General features: G+C 42.7%; 1 protein-coding gene across 1 annotated transcript in view; it reads left to right on the top strand.

Annotated features, from left to right (window-relative positions):
- SPTBN5 (spectrin beta, non-erythrocytic 5) overlaps nucleotides 1–20,400 on the top strand; it is a 267,766-nt gene that overhangs the window by 106,283 nt on the left and 141,083 nt on the right. The window contains exons 27-33 of the mRNA XM_066608323.1: nucleotides 686–818; nucleotides 2,670–2,815; nucleotides 7,082–7,196; nucleotides 7,810–7,920; nucleotides 14,920–15,099; nucleotides 18,382–18,585; nucleotides 18,832–18,981. Coding sequence (XP_066464420.1) covers nucleotides 686–818; nucleotides 2,670–2,815; nucleotides 7,082–7,196; nucleotides 7,810–7,920; nucleotides 14,920–15,099; nucleotides 18,382–18,585; nucleotides 18,832–18,981 — 1,039 coding nt within the window. The remainder of the gene's footprint in view (nucleotides 1–685; nucleotides 819–2,669; nucleotides 2,816–7,081; nucleotides 7,197–7,809; nucleotides 7,921–14,919; nucleotides 15,100–18,381; nucleotides 18,586–18,831; nucleotides 18,982–20,400) is intronic.

The following is a 20,400-nucleotide window of genomic DNA, read 5'->3' as shown; positions in this document are numbered from 1 at the left end:
CAGAGTAGGACATGACGGCTCCATTTACATAGCATTTCCAACACTATCCCGGAGTCCAAAATAACAGCATCTAGACAGATCCCTGGATGGAATCATAGGCTGTCATTACTAAAAAGGAGACCAAAGCTACAAATGTTGGTCTCCATTTCAGCAAGTTTTTGTTTGTTTTTAACATCTATCCAAACAGGATAGCGTAGTAGACAGTGCTGGTATGTCCATCACAAATGCCAGAAAGAAACAGTATCTTGCTGAAACCGAGGCCCTGGGATGTAAACATAGAACATTGTATTATGTGCTATGTGAATGTAGTCCCTGCATAAATGGAGCAGAGGTTGCATATGTGCGCTGCCACTCCATTCATGTCAATAGGAGTCCTGGAGACTGCCAAGAGCTTGAAGTTAGCCATCTCTGGCACTCCCATTGAAATGAACTGAGTGGCAGCCACACACGTTAACGCTCCTGCACTCTTATGGGAACCTTAGGGGACTCTTGTTCTCTGGATCAGTTGGGGTCTCGTTGGTCAGACTCTTACCGATCTGAAAGTTGTCCCTTCTCTTATGGATCAGGGATAATTTTCTGTCTTAGCAAAACCCCTTTAAGTGTGTTTGCATCATGTTACTTTACCAACTGTTAGTAAAAAAAATGTTATGCCTACACCACCATTTACTATTGTTACTCTGTATAGATGGGGAAAACTGGAAGAAGCCTTAGCTTTGCATGGATATATACAAGAATCTGGAGATCTTCAGGAATGCATTAACCAGCAAAAACAAGTGGCAAGTTTTGAGGACTACGGCAATGACTACGAGCATGTCCTGGTTAGAAAAACCACTAATGAATTTCCTTCAATGCATGAATACATATTTTATGTTACTTTAGTGGCACTGATGACTAGAAAACATTGAGGAAGACTTACTGAGCTAAATGTATCAGAATTCTGGCCCAATTTGCACCATAGCGTACATGTCATGCACCCAGAGGCGTAACTTGAAGCTCCCGGGCCCCAATGCAAAACCTGTAACAGGGCCCCCAACTAAAATGCTTTATTCATAGTACTGGACTCCCTATATGGAGAAGACAGGTCTTATAGGCCCCCCCAAGGCTTCTGGGCCCGGGTGAAACCGCATCCCCTTCATCCTCTATAGTTACGCCCCTGCATGCACCACATTTATTAGGCGTTTAGACCGTTTTGTGCTTCCTTCAAGGGGGCATGTAATAAATGTAACACTATGCTCCACAATTGCAATAAATTTGGTGTAAAATATTGGTTTCAACTAAACCAACCGATAAATGGTTTAAAGTTAGACAGTGTCCAAAGAAGCTCTTGGTTTTTATCATCCAGCATGAGCAAGTATAACAGTTTTGTTGCATTTTTGGACTGTCTAGTCTAAGTTTACGCTGTCTAGATAGTTGACTGGATTAGTAAATCTGCGCATTTTATACTTTTTTGTGTGCTTTTCTTTTTAAAAAGTACAGACAAAACTATAGAACAAGATAAACAAAATTAAGAAAAAGGGCATTGACTTACACAACTGGCAGGGTCCCATAACGAAATGAATACAAAAGGTAGAAAGTGTGGTAGTAAAAGAAGCATGTTCCATGAAAGGAGTTGTACACTATTGGCAAAAACTCAGACACAATCCATAGATAGCTATGGCACTGTTTCTGGAAGAAGGTAGACATAGTTGTGCAATCTTTTCTGCTTCTATTAGCAAGCTTATTGCTGAAATCTAATAGGCCACGCTTATGCGAGAGTATTTGAATTGTGTTTTACGTACAATGTGTACGTGCGTATAATATGGGGTAAAGTGCAGCAATGCAAATACATTGATTTTCGCTGTTACACTCGCACTAGTACCGCAACATGTTCTATTTTACCGCGTATTACGCTCGATAGAGCCCTGTTGTTCTCTATGGGTGCGTACTTAACACTGTACATACGCAATCCCATTGTGTATGCGCAGCGTTTATATGCAACATCGCAAAGTTTCAGAGCAAGAAATTTACAAAAAAAAATTAAACTTGAAAGACTGTACATGATAGTGTGCGTGAGACACTGTCGTGCAGTCAAAAATCGCTGCCATCCACTTCGAAGGTCAATTTTACAGCAAATGTGTTACATACCGTGTGGACGCGATTTTTAACATCTCATCCACTTTAGTGTTACTGTAAATGCTGTGCATTTTCCATGTGGAATGTCCGCTGTGAGGACACTGCAGCAAATACACCCCATGTGGATATACTTTTAAAGCAACACTCCAGGCAAAACTACTATGTCATGCCTAGTGCAAGGCCAGAGGTGGTTGTGTGTGACTCATGGATTGAAAGTGCACCAAAAAATGAGTCATGCACCGCCCCCTCAGGACTCGCACATCATCCTTACTTTAGTGTTTCTTTAGGTCATACGTTGCATTTTACAGTGTTGGGACCTCTGTGATATGTGTTTTAGAAAGAATCACACATGCTCAATAGAGTTATTTGCCCTTGAAGGCAACACTCTACCTCCAGTCCAGTGTCAACTTTTGGTCACATAATTATACTTTATGATTGATGTCTTGGGAATCTATAGAATATCTTCAATTCTTGCATTTATACAATTTTTATAGTGTTTGTAGTGCAACAATGCAAGAAAAACACACTCTGAATTTGGGCAATCTTTGTTTTTACAGCAACTCCAGGCTAAGTTTGACACCTTCCAGCACCAGATGGAAGCAGCTGGACAAAGGATGGCTGCATGCCGACAGCTTGCGGATAGTCTTCTTGACAGAGGACATTCTGACTCAATGCAAATTGTTCAAAAGCAAAAGGAACTATGGTAAATGGACTTCGAAAGTGCCTTCTTGGCAGAACAGTTTAATAACTTAGTTATGAAGACAAGATATGTAAGACTATGAAGCCAGTCACAGACAGCTCCAGGTGCAGATGGTTCCACATAATCAAGAGCTGGAGAGGACTCTGCTCTCTGCCTGATTTCAGTGGTAAAATGTTGCCACTTGCTAATATGGTTGGTTATACATTTTTTGGAAGAAGAAAGAATTTTTAATGCGTTTTTCTTTTAATATTCTGGCACGTGCACTTTAGCGATGTTGGCATTCATATCATTTTGCAATCCGAGCACCTAAAGTACCTCCCAGCTTACACATTTGTATTGGTGCTATGGGTCATAAGGACAGATTACCCAGATGTTTGCTCATATAACAAATCATATACATTACAAATGCATCAAACATGCATAACAGACTGACAGGTCTCTCCTTATACACAAGCAGGTGGAGATCTGTTAGTGTAAGTGATCCAGGCTCTGCCCTAATGACTCTAAGCCCTGTTCCATGCTACTTTTTGAACGGCATGAACCTGGGGACAGGTTCCCTTTAAACTAGTTTTTAATTGAAATCCATCCCTCAGGTAGCTTATTTTGGAGAAATAGTGGTACTGCATCTTTGGCTGAATTGTCTTGTTGGCAATGTCATATTGTGTATCATCCTAGCTGAGAAAAGAATCTTTTTTGTAAGGTGCATAGGACATAAACATAGCAGTATCATAGTGATGTGATGTGATGTTGCCAGTTAACCAGACACCTTGCCCACATGCACAAGATCTCTTCTCCAAAGTTGTCCATATAGGTAGTGGAATAAGGTGACGGATGTATGACAAAACTTTGTCAATGGGTCTACATTGTAGCTGTGTTTTCTTGAGTTCCAGCAATATAAAGATCATACATTCAGGAGATAAATATGTTGCTTTGCTATGTTCAGTGACTGTAGAACAGCTCTATTGTAGTTTATCATGTTGCACACTAGGTGAGTCCAAATGTTTCACTAAATTCTCCTTGCCTTGCTCCTGTATTTTCACATGTATCTCAGGTGAAAAGGAAAAGAATAAGTGCCAAGGAAGCAGGGATTAGTTGTACATCTCTGGGCACTCTATCCTTCCAGTTTAAAATTATATTGGCACTTGCAGACTCTTCCGGACTACGAGCTTTAATTAGAGAATTATCTCAGACACACAGAAAGACAGGATAAAATAAATGACACTGACAGGGGGGGGGCAGTTTTTTAGCAGGCTTTCAACATCTTTGCAACATGTTTTCTTATTTATAAGTTGCTTTGCCATTTATATATACAACAAAAAATATTTTTGGTACTGATTCCTTTAGGGCCAATGCACACGGCTATATTTGCAGTGCGGAATTCAGGGCTGCGTGCTCTATTCTAGTGTGGGCCTTGCATGGACGGCTTCCATTGAAGTCAGTGGAAGCTGTCCGTCCCACGGCTCTTCCGCAGTCGGCACTGCAGAAGGGTTGCGGGTTCTGCGCCATCGCGTCAGCGACGATGCGGGTAACTCTTTCCTGCACATGTGCGACGGCACGACAGTTGGCACATCCGCAGCACTGAAGAAGAGAAAAAAATGACAGGTATGCAGAAGTCACTGCCGGGGCACAAGGTAGGATTCTGGTGCTTAAACTACTGTTGTTAACTGTTTTTCGTGCACATTCTCTTCCTAGATGAAATTAGATCATAAAAGACTAAGTTTCACATGAGAACATAAAAAATAACTTAAAATAATTAAAGGTTATCTTTTAAAGTGCTAAATCTGCTGTACTTCTCAGTACGGAAAGGGAAGTAAGGTTAAAAGAGATGTAATAATAATAATAATCTTTATTTGTATAGCGCCAACTTATTCTGCAGCGCTTTCAGGCATGGATAAATGCAAAACAATACAACAATTACAATATAAGGTACATTGGGTTAGACACAAATGGGTTGAGGGTGGTACAGGAGGTGCAGGGGGTGGGGAACACAGGCAATAGGAAATTTTATGTACAGATCATTTATCAGAAGGCAAACAGGGTGGAGCACCATAGGGAGGGGCGAGGGACTAGGTCAGGAGATTTGGTATGCTTCCCTGAAGAGGTGCGTTTTTAAGGCACGTCTGAAATATCGTGCATCGGGAATTGTCCGGATGCCTTGGGATAGAGCATTCCAGAGGATGGGTGCTGCTCTAGTGAAGTCCTGTAGGTGAGCATGAGAGGTTCGTATTACAGGGGCGTTTAGTCTGAGGGTGTTAGCCGATCGGAGTGAGCGCGCTGGGTGGTGTACTGACAGTAGGGAGGCGATGTATGGTGGCGCAGCGCCATGCAGAGCTTTGTGAGTGAGGTAGAGGAGTTTAAATTTAGTTCTGCAGTGGATGGGCAGCCAATGCAGCGACTGGCATAATGCAGAGGCGTCTGAATAACGACTGGATAGAAAAATGAGTCTAGCTGCTGCATTTAGTATGGATTGGAGCGGAGCGAGTCTAGTGCGGGGGAGGCCAATGAGTAGCGAGTTGCAGTAGTCAAGCCGGGAGTGGATGATCGCAACCACGAGCGTCTTTAGCGTGTCCGTGGTTAGGAACGGACGTATTTTAGCAATATTTCTGAGGTGCATGTGGCATGTTTGGGCCAGAGATTGGATATGGGGGGCAAAGGAGAGGTCAGGGTCCAGTGTGACCCCAAGGCATTGGGCATGCCGTCGGGGGGTTATGATGGTGCCAGACACTGGAATGGAGATGTTGAGGGGAGGTCGGTTAGAAGGTGGAAAGACAAGGAGGTCAGTTTTAGAGAGGTTTAGTTTGAGAAAAAGGAAGGACATAGTGTTAGAGACAGCGGACAGACAGTCGGTGATATTTTGGAGGAATGGTCCAGAGATCTCACGAGAGGAGGTGTATAGTTGGGTGTCGTCAGCATATAGATGGTATTGGAGGCCGAATCTGTGGATGGTTTGTCCAATTGGGGCAGTATAGATAGAGAAAAGAAGGGGACCAAGGACCGAGCCCTGGGGTACCCCGACAGCGAGAGGAAGTGGAGCAGAGATAGAGCCAGCAAAGGAAACACTGAAAAAGCGGTCAGAGAGGTAGGAGGAGAACCAGGAGAGAGCAGTATCCTTTAGACCAATAGAGTGGAGCATAGTGAGAAGGAGATTATGGTCGACAGTGTCAAATGCAGCAGACAGGTCAAGGAGGATTAGTAGAGAGTAATCACCTCTCGACTTTGCAGTCATCAGGTCATTTGTTACTTTTGTAAGGGCAGTTTCGGTCGAGTGTAGAGAGTGGAAGCCAGACTGGAGGGGGTCGAGGAGTGAGTTGTCAGAGAGAAAGCGAGTAAGCCGGGAGTAGACCAGGCGTTCCAGTAATTTGGAGATAAAGGGGAGGTTTGAGACGGGTCGGTAGTTAGCAGCATTAGTCGGGTCCAGGGTTGGTTTTTTAAGCAGAGGGGATATAATGGAGTGTTTGAATGAGGAGGGAAAAGTGCCAGAGGTTAGGGAGAGGTTGCAGATTGTGGTAAGGTGAGTAATGAGAGCTGGGGAAAGGGAGCGGAGGAGGTGAGAGGGGAGAGGGTCGCTGGCGCAGGTGGTAGGGCGGGCAACGGAAAGGAGCCTGGAGACTTCTTCCTCTGTCGTTGGTTCTAGCGTAGATAGTGAGTAGGTGCTGGGTGCAGTGCTGATGAAGCTGGGATCAGGGCTAACCAAGATGTACCAAGATACAAAGTCATCTCATATCCACGGGGAATAACTCCATTCAGTCTCCTCTTCACCATGGGGGTTGCAGTAACCCCATATTGAGAAGGACAAGGGACCCCCATTCTATAGATTGAAAAGGGTCTCCGTGGGGAGACCTCCACGATTAGCAAGTTATCCTCTATTCTGTTAAAAGATAACGTGTATTCTTGGCGCAGTCCTATGCCACATAGGGCCAAAATCACACCTACCTGTGGTGGCCAGTGGCTGCACAATTTCACAGAAGACCCATTGGGCCATTTGCCACCATGGGTGGGTGTGGTTTGGCCTTGTGCGGCACCCAAAAAGTACCTTTCCTTTTGATGGTAGCTGTGTTTCACTAATCTCTGCATACGGCTCTGTTCTTGTCCTAATCATTGCATAAGGGCAAGATATTGAATATTTTGTGTCCAGCTTTATGGATCCTTAAATATCACACAATAACTGATATATGAAATCTTTTTAATCTCTGAAACATTCTGCCTTGTTTAGGGCAAGCATAAAAAGTACTTGATAAACTTAAAAATTGTTGTTACATATACTTTTAGGGCATCATGGAAGGAACTTCAGCAACTAACTAAGCAACGAAGAGAATGCCTGCAAGATGCTGAAGCTGTTCATAGGTGTTTTTGGGACCTTAAAGAAGCCCTCTCTCAAATAGAGGTTAATATGCCTTATGGATGTTAATCAATTTTTGATAAATGTATGGAGTACTAGGTGCTGCATTTCCTACATCAGTACAAATGTAATCAAAATTAACCTGGGAATAAGAGATAAAGAGGAACAGCAATAAAATTGAATAAGTAGGAGACATTTAGAAAGGGGAAGGTGGAAAAATGGATACATATGGTTGATGATTGAAAGCCTACCCTGTAAAATTCTGGTGATCAGCCGCCAGCTGTCAAACATTTATGGCCTATACTATGTAAAACTGATAAATACATTTGGTTGGGGAAACCCATTGATCACGCAATTCACTATTTGCATATATGTTGGAATATCAGTGGAAATGATCTAATCTTTGTTTGCACAGAACAGATCAATGCATTTCATCCAAAACTTCACAGTGCTTTTATCATATTAGATTGCTAACTCATTGCTCTGTCTATGGTTAACTCCAACTGTGTAATGAGCATTGGTGATAATTGGCATGAGATACATGATATTACACTAACGTGCCAATAAAAATGAAGATGGATCACCTAAGTACAGTATATTACGAACTGATCATTAGATATCTGAGCATAAGTGTTGTTTTTCTTTAATTGCCTGGCAGGAAAAATCCCAAAGCATTCCAGATGACATTGCCAAAGACCTTAGCGGAGTCCAGTCCCAGCTGCGTAAACATGAGGCCCTGGAACATGAGTTGTCTGGGAATGAGCAGCAGGTAAGCAATTCATTACTGTGCATATCTGGAGAATCACAGTTGCAATGCTCCCTGCACAGGACCCTCATTCCACTTGCCTGGCTGATGTGGTACAGCTGTCTCAAGCATTCACACAGTTCAGCCACATTTCAGTATAGACTTCAATCATATATGAAAAGCACTATGGACGCAAAATAAGGTAGATGGCAGTCTACATGGCAAATGTGCTGACTGAATGACAGTAAGGCTGGGTTCCCACGGAGCGGATTCCCGACAGAAATCCCGCGGTTTGGCCACAGCGAAGATTTTCGTCAGGAGAACCGCTGCTTCAAAACCCGCGGCGGTTTTGAAGCGGCCGGGCCGCTCACCCTTCCGCTGCGGCCGGTGCTCCCAGAGAGGAGAGTGTGGCCGCAGCCGGAAAAAAAAATGGACATGCTGCGGCCGGCAAATCCGCGCCGCAGCAGCGGCTTCTGCCGGCTTAGCCGCAGCGGATTTGCCGTCCCCAGTGGATGAGATTTCTGAGAAATCTGGTCCACATGGCTGGCTAATCCCGGGATTAGCGGGCGCATACGGATTTGCCGCGGCAAAATTCTGCACGGAATTTCCGCGGCAAATCCACCCCGTGTGAACCCAGCCTAAAACTTGAGGTTCTGATACAAGACCCAATACAAATTGGCTCCAACTTACTTTTAATGGATCACTATAACAATTATTTCACTGTTCCATGAAATAGAAACAGTATCTATCTTGTACATTCAGTAGCAGGTGTTTGCCAGCACCAGGTTTAGGAATTGTAAAAATGTCCTTTTGCATATATCTAATGGTGGAGAAGCCAAATAAGGCTAATGCTAATGTATTCCATAATGTCACATAGTCCCTCACATATGTATATGTAACACTTTTAGTGGCTTTTTGATCTTTGTTTCCACTTTATAATCTCAAAAATGATTATCTTGTTACTTAAACTAAATACAGCAATATAGAACAGCAGCATCCCTCTACTTTGTAACTTTCAAATGCTGATTGTCTGAATTCAAAATTTTGCTACAGTCAGTAAAACTGTCCTTTTAAACATTATTAATTTTAAACATAACTTCACTCTCTCATTTCTTGGAGACTTAAGGGTTATATGCAACTTGGCAATGATTTGTATTGTTCCAGTACATCTAAATAAAAAAGACAAGCAGCTTTTCAAGTAGTCTTGATTAAAAATATTCTGCCATCTTTGGTTCCGGATCCTAAATGCTGATTATAGCATTTTAAGGGTTAACTTCCATGACTGACGTGAACGCTCATTACCGCTATTGCTGGCCGGTGTTAAAGAAAGATGACATCTGAAACAGCCACTGCTCCCAAGCCAGTTCCATACATAGACATCAGACGTGTGCTGTACATGCATGCCACACGTTAGAAGGGGTTAAAGTCACACACACTAGAAATGTGGTATGGCTGTTACAAAGAATACGTTTTAATATAGAAAAATACTCATGATTCAATAATAAATTAACAGGACTTTTCATTGTCCATCTTATTCTTATATTTATTGGTTTGGGATGGTTGGAGAGTCCCACATGATAAAAGAAAAGTTTTCCAGCTGGACATTACTTCTTTTTTATGGTCATGGTGCAGCCCTGGACCCCAGTGCAGTCTCTACTGGTTTTCGTGAGTTGGACTCTATCTCCCCTCATATCATGGATGTTATATGTCTACCCTAAAGAATGGAATGAACCTCAGCCCGGGATTTTTGCATAAGTGAAGAATATGAAAGGTCTGAAGGAGGTCAAGAGGGATTTCCTCTTCCCAATCATTTTATTTATTTACTAGTATTAGACACCAGCTAAGTCTGTGGCTGGGGTGCACAGCTTTCAGCCTATGATGCCATTATGTCCCCTTGCATCTTCTTGTCTGTGGTTGCTCACATATAGTTTTCATGTCAGGGAGAGGGAAAGTAGCACACAGCTCAGGAGCAGGGATGGGAAGGTGCTAATGGTGCTCTGTTTAGCTATCTGTGGGTCCCTCATATATCAGGAGTATGGTGTTCCTTGTTTGACACTCAGAAAGGCAAATATGGGTTAGAGATGCCCATCTACGGATGCATGTCTGTGTGGTTCATGGGAGTTTTAAAATGCTAGACTGCTACCACAACACTCATAATCTACAATACAGAGAACCACATGCATGCAGGGCTTCCTCCTCTATGGACTGCAAATTGGAGGAAGAAGAGGACCTCCACTTTCTCATAGGGGCAGGTACCAGTTCCTTGATTTGCACCTATCAGGCAGTTATAGCCCATACTTTTGATATGTCATAAATGACTTGGATAGTACTCTCACCTCTGGTCTGTGGGTTCGAACTACCATTTTCTCTTATGTGAAATGGTATAAAAAGTGTTGCCAGCAGAAATAATGTACTGAACCTGGACCCTTTTCTTTCAATTATTCTCTTTCGAAGCATTTTGACTATTTGTTCTCAAATAGGGAACAGTCTTGGTCCCTTCACTACTATACATGTCCAAAAAGAGCAAACTCTATTTTTAAGGAGCAGTACAAGCAGGACAAGTGCTGTAAATGGACCATAAACATTTCATTCTAATTTTGGTGCCTGAAGGTCACAAGCAACTTGGAATCAAATTATATTTACCATCCTTAATATAATTACTATGTACACAGCATCTGCAGCCTTCTATACAGTATCACTGTGAAATCTTGCAGTACTTATGGTATGATTTAGGTATGTATTTTGGAGGTTTTACTCTAGAACTACAGTGTATTGAAAAATGATTGAGTATACAGAATAGCAAAAATGCAAAATTGTAGTTATTAGGCTGGAGATGAGAGGTCTTTACAGCAAATGGCCCTGTAACAGCTACTCTAATGCATCAGAAACTCTTCAACTTTAAAACATTGAATATTTTGGGCTACTTTCACACCTCCTTAGAGCTCAGTTCAGGGTTTTTTTTTGTCTCTCTGCTTCATTTTTGGAGAACAACTGATAAAAAACTGAAAAAATGTTTTTGTTTTTTTCCCTATTGATTTCAATGGGGTTTTAAAAAAACGGAAAGATTTTCATTTGCTTCCCTTCCGTCTTTTTGGATGGAAAAATGATGCTATAGACTGCACTATTTTTCCTGTCCAAAAAAAAACAAAAACCTGACGGAAGCTAAGCAAACAGAAGCCTTTCCGTTTGCTTTCAATTTTTTTGAAACCCCATTAAAATAAAGGGGGCAAAAAACATCAATTTTTTTCCCCATCTTCTTTCAGTTACCCTTCTCCAAAAGAGGAGATGGAAACCCTGAACTGAGCCCTAACGCAGGTGTAAAGGAGCCTTATTCAGAAATGTGCACAACAAAATTTCAATTTGTGAATGTATATATTAACACACATTTTGCTGAAACTACAGAACAAATAATTTCTTTTAAACTTTTATTGTGTTATATGAAAATTTATCAGCTAAAAATGACCCATCAGCTCTCCTGGCATGCCTCTTTTAGTAAATACTTAAAGGAGTATTTCAGAGACTGAACGTTTTTTCAAGTTTTCATCCATTCACAGGATAGGTGAAAACTGATAGATTGGTGAAGATCCAATCATGGGGATTTCCACCTATCCCAGAATGGCGGACCAATGTCCCCTCTCCTCCTCATTGCAGGGTTGCTTTTGCCACCTGCAGTGACTTCAGATTGAATGGAGCACTGGTCGCACATGCGTGACTGCCGCTCCATTCATTTCAATGGGGCTCATGGAAATAGCCAAACGCTTTGTACTTGGCTTCCTCTGGCAGTCTCATTGAAAAGGAATGGAGCGGCAGCCACACCATGCAATCTGATGTCACTTCTCCATCCCGTTCAGACCAACATGACAACTTTTCCTGGACACAATTTGTCACTTTAGAGGTTGCCACACAGACATCTTGGGTTCTTAGATTTTTCGTATCCTTAATTCCTGTATTAAGATAGACTTTTTTTTTTTTTAAACTCGTTTTATTGAACAATAAATATACAATACAGTATATGAACTTTGCATACATCGTAAGTTTTTTAAATTAAGAGAGAACTACACAGGTACATTATTACAACCGACATATAAATACAGTGCATTAGCGCATTAGGTTACAGTGTCAGTAGAGTTTGACAGTTGGCACCCACATTACTGACCAGCCCTAGATACAGTTCTGTTCAATAAACCCTGAAGCAAATCTTGTGTGAAAGACACGTCCGTCGAGCCACACCATCTCCCCCACACCTTGTGAAATTTCTTTAGGCATTTCCTATTCTTATAGAATGTTCTCATACGATAAGGTGGAATTAACAATATTCTGCCACATCGAGAGCATTGGGGTACGTCTATCCATCTAGCGTAAAGCTATTGTTTTGCGGTCCAGGAACAACACCTTAGTAAGAAATATCCGATCATGAAATTGCCAGTGCTCCTCATCCAAAACACCCAACAATCATATGATCGGGTCTAGTGGAATTGGCATCCCCATTAGCTGGCTCAGAAATTCTGTAACCTCCTCCCAATATGCATAGATATCTGGGCAGCTCCATATTGAATGATTAAAGTTTGCCCCCTTCTGCTCGGCATCGATGATATTGGTTGGTAGATGCCCTGTTCATTTTAAAAAGCCTAGTCGGTGTTAGATGGTGAAGTATATATAATTGAGTTAATTTATTGTTTGCAGCTGGTGATACCATGGTATATGATGCCTTTGCGACATCCCATTGCTCGCCAGTAAGGGAGGGGATAAGTCCCTTCCATCTGTCCATCACCGACATTGGCGTATAGGATATTTTGAGAATGCAGCAGATGGGTGTACAATGCCGCTATGAGAGCCCTGGGGCCTTAAGTGCGCATTATGCCTATCAGTGGGTACAGAGACAGAGATTGCCTTGGTTCTGGGAATTGTGCCATAAGATCGTGCTGGAGTTGCAAATATCTATAGAATCCAGTCCTAGGGACTTGGTAGAGCTGCTGGAGCTGTCCAAAGGAGGCTAGCACCCCGTCAATATACAGATGTTCCAATGTGGTAATTCCTAGGTTCATCCAGAACTGCTTATTAAGATAGACTTTTAACAGTGGCGCACATGGTTTCCTGTAAATACTGTACAGCAACGCAACTCACAGCGTGCCCTGAGTAATCAATGGCAAACTGCACTGTCCCCCTGTAGTAAATAAGGAGCCATACAAATATCAACGCTCAGGAAAATGATTCAGTGGCATTAAGAATAAAAGTTATAATTCAAAGTCATCAGCTATTATCAATACACAAAATCTCCAGGGCAAACCAACGTGGAGGCCTCTTCTTCGTCTGAATTTGTCTGCTGTGTGGCTTGTGCTCCTCCTCGCTATAATATATGAAAGGACTTACCATGATTTCATAGGACCTATGTTTGGAATTTGTTAAATCAAAATGTTGTCACTTTGTGAAACCTTTGTTGTAGAACCTCAGTAGACGATTGATGAAAGAGTGTATATTTTACAATGTAGGCTTGTGTGTTTGATTGAGAGAGGTAGCTTGGCACTGCTTGTATGAACGTAGATGATGTGACATATGAGGTTAGAAGCTATGGTGATGATAAGAAAGTGAGAGGTATAGCATGTAGTTACATCATGTATATACATGATGGCGGAGTTGTTTTGATAACAAACCGTGCCACATCAGGCTAAGGGGTCTCTCACATCAGCGTGTTTTTTTTCCGCAGTGCACTGTGGGCATACCTCGCACACAGGAGTACGCAGCAAGTACACCATGACACACTTACCTGCTGAGTGATTGACAATCCCCATACACTATCTTGGCTTATATGCACACGTAATACGCGCCAAGATAGTACATGCTGTAATCTTTTTTTTTAGACATGCATTTTGCACACTGTGTGTGAGGACAATTGAAGGTCAATGTAAAGATTGGTACTGTGTATTATGTGCGCTAAACCGGCTCGCATAATATGCAGCAGCATACACTTGTGTGAAGTTCCCTGTATATATGTATTAGATAGTTAAGGCTATACTACGTAAGGTGTTTTTCTATTTTTTAAGAGATTTCTGAGGCAACTTTACACGAGCGAGTGCGATATCGAACTGTGACTCACGCACGCAAACATGCAATTTCCCTGCAGATGCAAGGCGTTTTCATCTCAAAACCACCTCACATCACTTCAGGGAAGTAGCGATTCTCTGCCATGGCTGGGGAAACCTCACACCGCGCCGCGTGCACTTAGCACATGGTGCAAGCGTGCTGCCAGCCCCATTGAAAACAACTGGCGATATGAGGGCACGCCCAAAAATAAGACATGCTGCGATTTTGTCTCTCACATCGCATCATGAGAAAAAAAACACTCGTGTATGATCCCATTTAAAAAAACAGGGGTTCATGCTTCAAGATTTGTGCGTCTTGCAGGATTTTCTCTCCCGTGTGAACACGGCCTTAATTAGTTTTTTTTCTCTTACTACAACCTTTGCAAAGTTGCTGCAAAAACACTGCAGCTTCACATCTAAAAGCATCACGAGGAAATATTTGCAGGGAAATAGTAGTAAAATATGTTGATAGGAGGATTTGCACTGTATGTGCAGTAATAGGAGCAGTACAAATTCCTTAACAAAAGTTAATCTGATTCCAATTTTTTTGCTTCCAACCTTGCAGAAATACACTGGCAGAGGCACAGAAGCTATCTTGCTACTACCCTTTTGCTTGCGGCACAACGGCAAGAGCTGCATTGGCAGACACAGCCAGCTGTACAAAGCTGTTCCTGGAAAACAATGAATCAATGAATGGGATGCGGCTTTTTCGGCTGGTTGGTGGGCATGCCGGGAGTCAGACCCCCACAGATCTGATATTGATAGCCTATCCCAAGGATAGGCTATCAATAATAAACTGCTGGAAAGCCCATTTATTGTTCTTTTTTTTAACACCTTTTGTATTAGTATGGTAGTAGTAATTTAGTGATGGAAGCATTTTAATTTATAACTCAGTTATAGCTGTTTATTTTACTCATTTATATTTAAACTAAATATTTTGCAGCTTCAAGAGCTTGTTGATGCAGCAGATGACATCTTGTCTAGGTGCTCTTGGGAGCAGAATTTGAGACTGCAACAAAAACAGCAGGAAGTGGTAGATAAATGGGAGCTCATGAAAACCAAAGTGGAGAAAAGGAGAGAAGACTTGGAACAGGCCTGCAAGCTTTACCTCTTCCTAGCAGCCGTAAGTGTCAGCATAACCCATCAAGCATCTACACGTTTCATACTAAAGTTGGCAATGCAGATCAGATTGTAGACAGACATACACACCGAGTTCGACAGGAACGGCCACATATCTATAATGTATGGTGGTGGCCTGAGCTTTTTTTTACTCTGGGATATCGTCCTCTGCCTATTAAAATAAGCACGCATGCGCAGCCTTGTTAAAATATTTACTGAAGGTTAAGAATTAAACTGTCTAATGTCTGTAGCTGATTTGAGGTGATGTTCACACGTAGACGAAATGCTGCAGATTTTCAGTGGCAACTGCAAAAGAAACAGAGTCAAAATACGCACCCCTTCACGTGGTACCCGGAAGCCTCTAGTGTGTGCAGCTCCGCAGGTCAGGTGATGCGAAAGTGGCATCACTTCACTAGTGGTGTGGGCGTCCTACAGGCCGCCGGATACTGGGTGAAGGGGTGCACTAACGGTGCATTGACTTCTGAGGTGAAGGGGGCAGGTATGGCTGCTGAAATCAGCTGCAGATATGTGGCTGATTTCTAGTCAAAATCTGCACCAATGGTGCATATTTTGCTTGTTTCGTTTGAACATACCCTTAGGCCTCCCTCACACAGGGCGTTTGCAGAAACGCAGCGTTGTTTGCTGCAGATTCCGCCCCGTTTCAGCAGCGCTGGCATACTTTATGCCAGCGTTTTGGCTGCATTTTCAGCTCGACTGAATACGCAGCCAAGAATGCTGACAAGAAGGGAAAAAAAGCAATACTCACCTAGCCGCTGCAGTCCGGGTCGTGGCCGCTGCAGTCCGGGTCGCGGCCGCTGCTCTCTGCAGCTGATCCGGGCTTCCTCGGCACTCCCAAGTCTATTGCCGGAGGCCAGGTTTGAGAACCCCGGCTCCGGCAATAGAGTGCTGTGATTGGTTGTCGGCGCTTGCTCGATGCCCAATCACAGCCCTTCATTGACTGTCTCAGCCAATCAGCGCCGGCAAGCTCTGATTGGCTGAGACAGTCAATGAAGGGATGTGATTGGTTGTCGGCGCTTGCTTGATACCCAATCATAGCACTCTATTGCCGGAGCCGGGGTTCTCAAACAATAGACTTGGGAGTGCCGAGGAAGCCCGGATCAGCGGCAGAGAGCAGCGGCCACGACCCGGACCGCAGCGGCTAGGTGAGTATTACTTTTTTTTTTTCCTCTAGCCTAGCTGGGAATGTTTTTCGGGGTAGGGCTTCTATTACAAGCCCTCACCCCGAAAATCGGCGAGCGGTTAACGCTGCCAAAAACGCAGCACCAAGTGTTGCCGCGTTTTCAGCAGTGCTAAAACCGCTGCCCATTCATTTCAATGGGCGACGCAGGGCTGAAAACTCCCCAAAATAGAACATGCATCGCTGTCAAAGCGCAGCGTTGGGAGGCGCTGCGTTTTCAGCCTTGTGTGAGCAGCCCCATTGAAATGAATGGGAGTGTTGTACAGCGTTTAGTGCTGGGCTGAAAAGGCAGTGCTAAACGCTGTATAAAACGCCCTGTGTGAGGGAGGCCTTAGGCCTCCCTCACACAGGGCGTTTTCAGCAGCGTTTTCAGCAGCGTTTTCAGCCCTGTTCTAAACGCTGTACAACACTCCTATTCATTTCAATTAGGCTGCTCACACAAGGCTGAAAACGCTGCTTTGAAAAACGCTGCGTTTTGAAAGCGCTGCATGTTCTATTCTTGGGCGTTTTCAGCTGAGTCTCCCATTGAAATGAATGGGCAGCCTCTTCAGCTGGGCTGAAAAGGCGGCTGAAAGCTCGGCTGAAAACTCGGCTGAAAAGGCAGCGTTTTGCAAACGCCCTGTGTGAGGGAGGCCTTAGGGTGATTTTACATGGATCAAGTTCAGGTTCTCATATCTGCATAAAATGAACCACGTATGATAAGCAAATGAATCATTGTTCATCATTCAATCGTTGGCCATATTTACACTGAACGATTATGTGCACAGCTTTTTCTTTTTTTTCTTTTAATTGAAGGCAGCCGGGTGACCAGCTGATCGCTGTGGGTCTATCTTCTCCAACTCCCAGCATTCAGTTATTACAGCTGAGGAAAATAACGTTTGGCAATCCATTTTCCTGCTCAAATGGCTATCATTGTAATGCATGGCTGTATCAGGTCTGCCAGAACAGGATCCAATGATATCGGACCTATGATGTCTAGATGTTGCAATAGAACTTCTGGTCAGGGGTTGTCATCATGACTCAATTTTAAGTTTATAAATATGTTTGAACCCTTCACCTCTGCTTTCTAGTTGGAGTACACGTTTCTCCTTGTTCAGTATCAAGTCGGTATTGTCTGTATAACTTTGCCTTTGGGAAGGGTTTCAGTTTGAGAATCACGTGCAGACTGAAGAGGAACACTAGCTGGCTGTGAATCATAGATAAATATAATCTGGAACTGAGCTGTGGAGCTGTGAGCGAGCCTCCTTATATGAACATTAGACAGCTGTCTCTGTTGTAACCCCTTATTTTAATAACACAAACTGCAGATCACTTCTTCATAGACACATGGTCCTTGGCATGTTGGTCAAGATCAAAACATCTGTAGTTTCTACAATTAGGGCATATTTTTAGTATCAACGGTTGCAGTTCTAAGCATTGTCCAGTAATGTTTGCGTAAAAATGATACAATCCAAGATGATTTAATTATAAACAGTAGGCGAGTAGCACCAATTGTCTTTATTTTTTTTTCCAATAGTTACATAAGGTAACAGAGGATATAATTCTAGTAGTAAAAGCTTTTAGGAAACATGGGCTGGTAATCCTTCTGCAGACCAGATCTCCAGACTTCATCCAAACAATGAATTTATTTTCCATAAGTCTATATAGATGGATACAGCACTATTTTCTTGTACATAGATTGTTGATGGTTTCCCTATATACAATGACTATAATCCCCATCTTTTGATCCATTTGTTGTGGTTCACTAGTTAAATGCAGCCTGCTTACTTTGGTAAACGTTTGTCTTGCCTTCTGACCAGCAGACAGTTTCTGAACATTAGTGGACCAGTTGTTGAGGCTAAGCCACCTTGTCTATGATAGTTCTGGTGTCAAACCTAGGCAGATGTAAAAGGGAGCATTGTCTAATAAACTCCTGGTTTCAAAACATGGATATTGTTTTGGAGCAAAAGAGTATTCATTATGGTTTATTCAGTCAAAGTGCCTATTCAGGAGTGTATAAAATATGTCCATGACTTCTCAGCAATAATGCAAACTAGCAATAAAGTTCTATCAGTGTATTAGAGCTGTAAATACATATTTTGCTTACAGGTACGTGACTATTTCTTATGGGCTGCAGAAATAACCCGCGAGATGAATGCTGAAGAGACAATAAGAGGAGTTCTAGCAAGTAATGAAAGGTTAAAAGTCCACCACGACCTAAGACAGAATATGGATAGCCATCAAGAAACCTACAATAAGACACTCATTGTTGGCCAATCCCTTCTACGGGAGGGAAAATTCCCTGCAGTACAGGTAATACTTAGCTTAACACCAACCCTTTTGAAGCTATGAAGGGAATTGCATTGCATTCTTGAAAAAAGGTATTAAATACTACTAGTTATATGGCTTACTAATATGGTAATAATATATTGACAATATTAATAAGTAATTAACATTTGCTTTGTGGTTTTTTTGGATATATGTCTTCAGCTAGGTACAGTAACTTTATAAAATCTTGTGATCCTTTAAAATAAAGTCAACTCATATTCCATGTTTTAGCTTGGAGAAAAGCTTCAGGGTCTTGTTGAAGAAAATAAGAAACTTTATCAACATTGGGAAATGAAAAGAAAGTTATTGGAGCAGGTGCATGAAGAACAATTTTTCTTCAGAGACATTGATAATATGGAGAAGATCCTAAATGCACAGGAGGTTAGTAAAAGCTTCTTTGTACTTTAGCCAACATTATTTCTCTAAATGTTATATAGCTTAGTGCTTGTAAGACAGTAAGACCTCTCTAGTGAAGTACAGTATTTTTTGCTCTATAAGATGCACTTTTTTCCCCCCCAAAGGAAGGGAGGGGAAGTCAGTGCATCTTATGGAGCGAACAGGCCGAAATTCAAGCTGGCTGGCACTATTGCAGAATAACATACCTGCACGTTCGTCCCGGTCTGCTCCATAGCAGAGGTTGGAGAGTAGTTCTCTTACTCCTCTATACTGCTGCCCATATGTACTGGTGATTGGTGGTAAGCGCTGCTGCTCCCTTGCCCCCTTTCCGCTGTACCACAAGCCCCGCTGTTACAGAGCTCTGCTGCTCCTGCTGTGGAAGAGAAAGTGGTCCTCTGTTGCCTTGTACTATTCCCTGCACTGTCACCTAAAGTCCCTGGGTGAGTTCAAAATATTTTTTCCTATTTTCCTCCTCTAAAACCTAGGTGCGTCTTATCAGGTGCGTCTTACAGAGTGAAAAATATGGTAATTATGTGCTTCCCAGGCCATTCTAGGATTGCACCAATCTTTAGTTCGGGAACATAAATGACTCCTTTTGTGATTATTTTAATGTTCTACTGGATTGAGGTGACAACTTTTATGATATATTAAAGGCATTCTAAACATTTTGCCATAGACTGTAGAAGCTAGTTTTCATAAAATATGTCTTAAGAAAGATGTAAAAATATACCAATACTGTATAGTGGGAATACATATTATCTTCATACATTAGACGCATCTCGGGCCGTCTGTGCGCCTAAACAGAAATCTGTGCCAGCCAGCCGCTGGAGTAGATTTCTAGTATAATTTACATCAGTTTCTAACCTAAATTATACTTAAAGGGGTTGTCCCGCGATGACAAGTTAAGTTAAACACTTCTGTATGGCCATATACATGCACTTTGTAATATACATCGTGCATGAAATATGTGCCATACAGAAGTTATATACTCACCTTCCCTGCGCTGGCGTCCCCGTCTCCATGGTGCCGTCTAATTTCAGCGTCTAATCGCCCGATTAGACGTGCTTGCGCAGAAGGGGCTTCTCCCTTCTGGTCGGTCAGGGCACGAGCGGCGTTCTGGCTCTGCCCCTTCTACGCGTCATTGCGTAGCTCCGCCCCGTCACGTGTGCCGATTCCAGCCAATCAGGAGGCTGGAATCGGCAATGGACCGCACAGAGCCCACGGTGCACCATGGGAGAAGACCCGCAGTGCATCATGGGTGAAGATCCCGGCGGCCATCTTGGAGGAAAAGAAGGAAGAAGTTGCAGAGAGGGGATTCGGGTAAGTAAAATTTTTTTTTTTAATTTCAACACATCCCTTGGGTTCGTCCTGCGCTGAACGGGGAGCCTATGCAAAAAAAAAAAA

Source organism: Eleutherodactylus coqui, chromosome 6 (assembly GCF_035609145.1).
Source record: "Eleutherodactylus coqui strain aEleCoq1 chromosome 6, aEleCoq1.hap1, whole genome shotgun sequence".
Classification (NCBI taxonomy): domain Eukaryota; kingdom Metazoa; phylum Chordata; class Amphibia; order Anura; family Eleutherodactylidae; genus Eleutherodactylus; species Eleutherodactylus coqui.
Note: the sequence above shows the minus strand (reverse complement) of the source record. Positions and strands in the feature narration are given on the sequence as shown.